The 9,099-nt window shown below is 36.0% G+C and overlaps 1 protein-coding gene across 2 annotated transcripts; it reads right to left on the bottom strand.

The window, feature by feature from the left end:
• Window positions 1-3,522: 3,522 nt before the first annotated feature.
• On the bottom strand, window positions 3,523-5,624 carry LOC112327206 (classical arabinogalactan protein 9). Of its 2 annotated transcripts, XM_052445503.1 has the most exons (3): window positions 5,263-5,624; window positions 4,997-5,232; window positions 3,523-3,898 (listed from the first exon to the last, which is right to left on the bottom strand). In XM_052445503.1, exons 1-3 carry the CDS (start codon window positions 5,531-5,533, stop codon window positions 3,818-3,820), a joined length of 588 nt encoding a protein of 195 aa, XP_052301463.1. In that variant the 5' UTR covers window positions 5,534-5,624; the 3' UTR covers window positions 3,523-3,817. The 2 variants fall into 2 exon arrangements, with proteins under 2 accessions (XP_052301463.1, XP_024454909.2); XM_024599141.2 differs by having other exon boundaries at window positions 4,997-5,623.
• Window positions 5,625-9,099: the final 3,475 nt, after the last annotated feature.

Below are 9,099 nucleotides of genomic sequence, written 5' to 3'. Positions count from 1 at the left end.
TTGAGCAGACGCCTCCGTGTTTGTTTATGGGGGGAATGGTATCTAATTATTCTAGGTATCATTCAGCTAGCTCATGATCTTCCTAGCGCTTTCCTAGATGGCTCTGTTGATTCTGAAGTTGACTTGAACTACGAATTCAAAAATCTTAACACCCTGTGCTTCCTAGCTAACACTTTCATGCAATTTGATTGCGGGAAAACCAGTCCTGAAGGAAAATAAAAGAAAAGAAACCCCACCATTTCATGTGCAAGGAAGGGTGAGGATCAAGTGCATAACTCAGATCAACTACAGGTTAAGCTTAATTAGCTGGCATATGCATGGAGGCCGTGAATCTTTCAATTAGAAGTCAAAGATGACAGTGTACATTTTTCATGAAACGATTATACAAGGATAAAATCTTTAATGAGGTACAGGGCTGGGTTGTTTTCTAAAATATACAGGAGCGGAATCTAGAGTGTTTTTTTTTTGTTTTTTTATGCCATAGCATATGGGAAATGACCTTCAATATTCTTGAATAAAATTGATTTGACTTTGAGAATCCCACAGTATGTTTAGTTTAATAGCGGAAATCCCACATACGCACCAGGATTTTAGGAAACGTTCTTAGATTTCTTTACATTTTGAGCACATCAAGATAAAAATGCATAGATAGTAATGTCAAGAGCTGGAAACTTGTATTTGCTGAGGGGGAAAAAAGAATACTACCAAGGCAGTGTCGGCAAAGGAAACATTGCACCAGATCATGAGCAGTACAAGGGATAGATTGTTCAATATTAATGATAGAGTAGCTGTCCCCAAAAATAGATGAACATTTATTGAGCCTCTGACTTAGTACCCATGCTTCAAGTGGAGTTGCTGTTAAGAAAATACAGAGAGGTTAAATCTGTATCCAAGCTCGTAGTTGCATCTGTTTCTCTTTATATGTGGACGTGCGTGGTTGCATTGCATATGCGAATGTCAGTGAGGGAAGGGAAACACTTGAAAGAGAATGTACATGTGCTTCCACGCATTTGCCTGCACGTCAATAAAGAGTGTTGGGGTTAATTTTAACAGTCCGATAATCGAAACAGAGAGCATTAAAATCCTGATGCTGGGCTCGAGTTCTTGTTTGTTTTGGTATTATGTCCACACTTTTGTAAGAATAGATCAACTCCATCTTTCTTGTCTGGTCTTGTTAAAAATAATGCATGAAAAACGTTGCTTGTCGCAATGATATTTATTCCTCACAGTCCTGTTTCAAGTCCAGCACTGATCGCTAGAGAAACAACCATCGAATTAACCCTTGAGTTAAAGGGCTTAGCATGTCAGAGATCCGTTTCCTTCATGATATGCTTGGGCTCGAACATCATCTGTAAATCCCACTGCTCAATTCTTGAGTGGTTATTCTAGGCAGGGCCGAGCTGTCTGGTTCGATATAGATATCATCCGCAAGTCACAGGCGGGTTTGTGATGCGATTAGGTCCCTCTTCAACTGTTTATATCGTCATGCAACGAAGAACATTGTCTACCAGCTTAGAATTCTGCAGTAAAATCTAAAAGGACTAAAATGTTTTAATTAAATGATTTGGAGGAGGTGACATGGAGATCAAGAGGTATGCTCCTCTTTTTGACCACCAGAGTTTAAATCTCAAACCAGACCATGCAAGGTGAAATTCTCACGATTTACCTCATCTTGATGTGCGTGTCCTTCCTTTAATCGAGTCAAGGTTCTAGTTTCATCAAAAAATATGTTTTCATAGATATTCAACTCCATCTTTTCCTTCTCGATATTGTAAAGAGTTGAAGGAGGCTGAGACAAATCAATTGCATGTGTGATATATCAGTGAAAAACTCTATTCAAATCATTTCTTATGACCGTTGAATACACTAATATATCCACGTTTAAAGTTGATGACAACTGCTGATGCCGAAGTAATATCAACATTTAGAGGGTACAGAGGCGACATGGCACTGCTAGGCCCATATTATCCGATCAAGAAGGGTTCCACGGACCATGAAGGATTGATCGTGTTTAACGGGCCAACGGTATTATCTCCGAAAGGCCGAAGCTTTACTTCTTTCCCCCTTTAGTTTGAGCTACAGAGGCCCAGTTTCCTTCAAGTTCGAAGACTGAAGTGTTAAATCCAACTCGGAAATTCTTTTTTTTTTTTCTCGAAAAAGAAGAGCAAAAGAATGGAAAATCTGAAAACTCAAGGAAAATCTTACGGTGATTGGGAGTAACCGGTTATGTTTTATTAGTAATTTTCTGAGATTACCTTGAAAAAAAAAGATAAATACAAAAAAAAATAAAAATTAATGACTTAAAAAATAAATAAAAATATTTACACGTGGGATTTATCTCACTTATTTGTATCCACTTTTTTTAAAAAAATATATCACTAGTTACTCTTTAAAACACCATAAAATTACATGTATTTCAAGAATAATATAAAAGTTAATCATGAAATGATTTATGATTATTACATTCCAGTCGGACAATGCATCATGTTATCCAAAGAACTACAAAACTTGTAGTACGGGGGAGTTGATAATTGAAACCTCTAAGCAACTATATCTTGTAGGTTTAAACTAGTTAGGTAACTCCTGTTCTGTGGTGACTAGATAATTTTTTATATAAAGTTAAAAAATAAATTGTAGTTCACTTTTCTTTAAATCTTTTTTTTTCAATGTATTTTGACTCAAAATAAACCTATAGAACATCTCAAAAAGTCTCAAAATCAAAAACCAACCCGAGCTCAGATATATTTTTTCATGAACTTTAAAAGTAAAAAAAAAACACATGATATAATGGTATTAAATTAAATTTTATTGATCAAATAGAATCATTTTACACAAATATTATTTATTTTAATGGTATTAAATTAGTATTAATAACATGTTTTTCTTTACTATTCAAGTCCATTTACCTCTCTTACTACTCAAAACTAGAAAATAATAAAAATAATTTTTTACTAAGAAAACCCTCTCGCCTTTGACTTTTACAGCTAATCTTGTACTTCCAAACCATGTAGAAGTGAATTGCCAACGTAATGATGTATTGCCAAAACACAGCAACTTCACCAAATTGACAAGACTAGAAATCAAATTTGTTTAGATCTGTATTTTTATATTTATAACAACGTAATAATGTAGCTAGCCTATCACCTTGTCGTTTAATGGGTGCTAGTGGTTGATACTCTTAAAAGCACTGGCAGGATAGGGTAGGATCCTTCAGAGTCGAAGCAAATGCAATGATTCCACAACCTTAACAGAGGCTGGCAGCTGACATCCCTGTTCGAAACGTTTTATTTCATGGATGGTGCCGGAGAAGAACGGTTATTTTTAATTCAGAAATATATTAAAATAATATATTTTTTATTTTTTAAAATTCATTTTTAATATCAATTCCAAACACTATTAAAATGAGAGTTTGCGTTCGTTTGAGAGCTTGGTATTGGTGATGAGACGGGCCTTGGAAGGACCCGTTTTAGGAGCCGTAAGCTATTGCTTATATCGGAATCGCACGGGTAAAGAAGAAGGAAATGAAAAATAAATGAATAGGCGAATACTAATCAGGGAAATTTAAATGAGTGAAGGAGGTGACTACCAACGATCCCAGATACAAAATAACTCCCCTCCGATGCAAAAGCTTCCCTCAAAAAATCTACCCAAAGAATCCAACCGAATGTATAACATGTAGCTCAGCACAGGCGATTAAACTCATCACCGTGCAGGGGCTAAAATGGCAGCAAAATAATATATGTAGACGACCGCTGGAAATAATAATAATAATAATAATAGGAGGAAGACGAAGAACTGAGACAAAGAGATGACTTGTCTAGAGCAGCAACCAGAAAGTTGATCCGAGGGCCAAGCTCACGACCATCTTCTGCAATGACCACATCTTCTCCGCTCCACTCTGCAACAAATCACATGTCAAATTAAAACATCAGAACGCAACATTTATAGGCTTGAAAGGTACCTCTAGCAATGCAATTAAGAAAGCGTGGGAACCAACACTCGCATATTCAAACCTAATTTAGCAGTTAACTTGGACCCACTAAACTTCAAGGCCCAAATATAAATCATTTGAGGCCCATTAAATGTAACCCAGATCAGGCCTTGGGGCAGTTATCTCGAGCCCAGAGATTTTACGAGACTAGAATTTCCAACCCCCTTAAATGAAGGCACTAAGATCAATTTAATTTATGTTTTAGGACGTATAACCCTGCAATAGAGCAGAGGAGGGGTGGTCCTCCCTCCAAGGACAGTGCAGGCAGTCCTTGGGATTCTGTGTCTCGTGCTCCTCGTCCACACAGAGACCCTTCAAAAAACTCCTCGTTTCCTTGGCTTAAATTATGGTTTTTATTTCATTTTGTCAGCAATCACGTGAAACCACCCGACTGAGTTATTGCAACGACACTTGCTCTTTTAAGTTTTCCCTAAAAAGGGAGAAGATTTACCTTTGATTAAATAGCGTTGATTCCTCCACGTTGTTACAGCAAGGCCGATCAAATCAGGTCAAACACTGACTTTTAAATCAGGCCCGTAAACTACTGATTGGTTCACAACTCTTAAGCTTAATGTAGTTATATCCACACCGGATAACAGCCCTAGTAAACAGACGTATAGAACCACAGCCAGAGACCGTTGAGGGCCTTGAGGCCGCTTTGGGACACCACAAAACACAAACGATACTCCAGCTTACAACAGCAAACAATACTATATTTTCTCTACATTACGCCGGTTCCTAACTAAATTAACTACTCCGTACTACAATGACACCAACCAGGTTTTGAAAAAAAATAACAACGCGATATTCATTTAAATGCAAGAGATGAGCGAGGTAGATCTGATATTAAAATCATAGATAAATTAATATGACTGGTCTGTTTTCTTCTTTTTTTTCTTTTTAATAAATGAGTATTCATATTTGTTAAATCCAAACGGTAAAACAAATTTACAGATGAGTATTTCAAAAAAAAATGAGAACATAAAAGGGGATCAAAGGACTTACCAAATCGGTTCCTACGGGTCCAGGAGAAGAGGCACCCAAACTTGGAGCAGGAGCACCGGTTGGTGGAGCTGGAGGACTCGATGCCAGGGGAGATGGAGCTGGAGCCTTCAGCTTAGACTTGCTGGGAGCTGGAGCTGGAACAAGAGCTGGCGGAGAAGCCAAGGGAGCTGGTGGAGGAACAGCTGGAGGAGGGGTTGCTGGTGGTGGAGTAGCAGGTGGCGGTGTGGCGGGAGGAGGTGTTGCTGGTGGAGGTGTGGCGGGAGGAGGTGTTGCTGGGGGTGGTGTGGCTGGAGGAGGGGAGGCTGGTGGTGGGGCTGAGACCGGAGGAGGTGTAGCTGGAGGTGGGGATTGGGTGACTGGAGGTGGGGCTGACACTGGTGGGGGAGTGGAGGTTGCTGGTGGAGGAGACGTAGTTGGTGTTGTTGCCGTAGGTGGTGCTGGTGTTGCTGTTGGTGATGTTGCTGGTGCTTGACCACTAACACCAGCAATAACAATGCAGATCAAAGAAAGAAAGATCACAGCGTTTCTACGCACCATTTTTGTCTAGTTCCGAGTCTCTCTCTCCCCGGGCTATTTTGTGTGTAGAGGCTTGGAGTACTGACCAGTGAGGAAGTTGAGAATGGAAGGGAGGGTGATAAATAGAGAGCGCTAGGAAGGTTCGGAATTTTGAGAGGGATCAGTGGGCCCAATTGGGTACCAAACAGATCTGAGGCGTCTGATTACGGAGTTTGATGTGTGGGACCAACATGCATGTGATTTGGAATTTTGGATATGAGATCTGGGTGACACGTTGATGGCCAGCTTGGTGGTTTTTTTTTGGGTTGTTGTTTAGTGCCTTGGTTTTGTGTTAGTGTTAATGATGATTTTGGGCTTTTATTAGCGTAGGGGGGGGTGCCCTCTTAGAGGGAGGGGTGAAAGACAGGATGGTAGAGTGGACCTTTAATATATGATTAAAAAAATCTTGATCATCAATATGTTTGTTTGTTGGAATGATTTTATTTTGTCCTTAAAACGGTGATGGATTTGTCAATCACTGGTTTTAGAAGGGGAGAGGGCTGGGATGACTCGAATGTGACATAATATCCTTTTATTTTAGATCCTCGCTGATTAATAATCTGTCATTTCAAATCTGAGAATGGTAGGATTAATATCAAAGTTTCGGATGTTTAAATAAATGATTTTTTTAGTAAGTGGATCAATTTTACAAAATTAGCTCGGCAAATATTCTTTATTCTCCTGGCTTTGATTTCTCTAGTTTATGGCCTCCCCATTTTAATTTCTTTCGTCCACCCAGCCAAATTTTTTTGTCAAGTAACACAGACGATACATTGCTTGCATCTCTAGTATTCGGCAATCTAAGGTTTGTTGAAAAAAAGGGTAGGGTTTTTTTCAATCCAAAAATGCATTTTTTTTTTACCGAAAAACAACCTGGAAAACAATCCAGAGATCTACTTAAATCTCTTTATACTTTTAAATAATTACAAATCAGTCCAAAAATAATGAATCAATTCGTAATCTAGAAACTTTCTAAAATCAAATATATCTTTTCATGCAATTATAAGGTGAAACAACGTGAAAATTAAATTTTTTTATTTATTTAAAGAAATTTATAAGTATCAAGAACGACATTCTTAATGGCTGGAATCATTATCAACCAAAACTTTTTTTTTTATTATTAAAATTCAGTGATTTTTCTCTCTTATCTCTCAACTCAAAAATTAAAAATAAAGAAAAAAATTTACATCAAATTTGAATTCTTGAAATATTGAGGGACCTAAAAAAAAGGACGGTGAAGGTGAATTTTTCACACAAATTTTTAAAACTGCTTTCTTTTACTTTACTTTTTCTACTTTGGTTCTCTAATCTTCAATTCTATCATTTCTTAGTAAATTGACTTAAATTGAACATTAATTTGGTTAATTTTAATAACTAAAGTGAAAAAATAAATCACTGTCCATAATGAATATTATATACCCGTGTGATTTTCAGTGATTTATCCATGTTTTTTAGTGTTATTTTAATTTTTAATAAAATAAATTATGATTACATTATGTTTTTTTTTGGGTTCATTACACATCATGCTATGGGGTTTAAATTGAAGCTGGAGAGGAACCTTTGTATAAAAATGTTGGAAAAATTATACTCAATCACTTGTATGATTAGTTTGTTGATTTTAGCAATCAATATTATCTATTTCTTAATACTTGATGTGTTTTCTTAATTAATTTCTATGTCTCATAGTACATTCTTTTATAATTAGATTCAAATAAACCCGTATCCAATCACAAAAAAGCAACTTCATAATGAAAATTTTTTATTTTTTTATTAACTCTTAATTTTCAATTAGTGTTAAATATTGTGGTACAAAGTTTTTTTTAAAATTAATTTTTGTCCCTTCTTACCCCATTGAGCCAAGCTAGCTAACACTTAACTTCTCCAGGCAAGAATAATGCACAGCATATGAGCATAATGACAGTCCTTCTTACTAAAGAAGCAACAGGGGAGGATTATGATTAGCGGACCCTGCCTTCCTTCATATGTGCTGGTCCTTAATCATAGCATCGCCACTGGACTGGCACTGGCAGTTGTATATTTTACGCTGAAGTTTTGTCTATAGTCCACCGACTGTAGATGCTATGTAGGTGCGCCGCCTGTTTTGTGGTGGCCCATGCTGTGCTGTCTCGCCGTGATAGCTGCCCTCGAATCAACTTGAATGCAGAATAATCTTCGACAATCTGTAATGTTAAGAGTTTGGTGTGGTTCTTAAAGAGGCACGTTTTCTTTATTTGATTTCTCGATTCAAATCTCGTGAATGGTATTTTTAAAAAAGATTAATATTTTTTTTCTGAATTCATCAAGTCAGTATAAAAGATGTGCTGTCAAAGTTATTAAAAAAATTAATTTTGATCAATATATAAACTTACATGATAATACTCTATAATAAAAAAAATATTATTCCACCTTGTCGAAGAATTTGAACAATAAACACTTATAAGTGGACTTAGAGATGCAAATCATACAGATAAACTGATGATAACGAGAGCTGAACTTGTAATGATTTCCAGCAACGTCGCTGTAACCAGGCCTCGCAGAACAACGCCCTTTTTTGGGTATGTCCTAAAAGCCTGTTGAGTGAGATGGATCATTAAACTTGGTTCACGTGTGTCGCCCAAATTGGTTAAGAGTTTCGAAGAAAATAAATGATTTTTTTTTTTAAATTAGCATAATAACAATAAAAATTCCATAAAATAAAATCATTTAAATTTTTTTTTTTTTTTGATGATATAACATATTTTGACCAAGTGTGACATGTTAAACTCCAATCTCCTACCTTAACATGTTGACCGGTTAGATCCAATTGTATTAATCAATAGATAATTTTACATAAAAACTATAATTTTAGAAAGTATTTCTTCCAAATATATTTTATTAGTTAAAATTATCTTTATCTAACTTGTAAACTCAAAAATAGATGCCAATTAAAATCTCAAAAGTTATTGTTCATATAGTAGTGAGTGATTTTGAATAGTCAAGTGTGAATCTGCCATAACTAAATATGAATTTACCCCCAAACAGATTACATAGATAACCTAGCAAATGTATTTATAGACCAGTGTGACAGGTCTAGGCTCAAGAGGAGGTTTGGTCACGTCAGACCAGAATAACAACTCAAAAAAATCATAACTTTTGATATGACTATTGGATCGCGCTCAAATGTTTATAGGAGCTTATAGATGTCATTTCCTCTATATTAGTTATTGTGTCCCTACACAGACATTCAAATATTTAGATGTCAGAAATCTTAATGAGGACCCTCGATTTTGACAGTTTTAAGATTTTTCTTGTTATTTTCGGAACCAGTCGACTGGTTGAGCCATAAATAACATAATTTGATCATGTCGTGTTTCAGAAGCGTGATATTTATTAACACAATTGGACCATAAATAACATAATTTGAACATATCGTGTTTCAAAAGCTGATATTTATTAAATATTATTATTTCAAAACAAAACGCAACATGATAAACTATGCTAATAAAATTGGAAGATGATCTTTGCTCGTATCCGAATCCTTTTGTTTGATTATCTTCTTTCTGTAACAT

Source organism: Populus trichocarpa, chromosome 1 (assembly GCF_000002775.5).
Source record: "Populus trichocarpa isolate Nisqually-1 chromosome 1, P.trichocarpa_v4.1, whole genome shotgun sequence".
NCBI classification, from domain to species: Eukaryota; Viridiplantae; Streptophyta; class Magnoliopsida; order Malpighiales; family Salicaceae; genus Populus; species Populus trichocarpa.
Note: the sequence above shows the minus strand (reverse complement) of the source record. Positions and strands in the feature narration are given on the sequence as shown.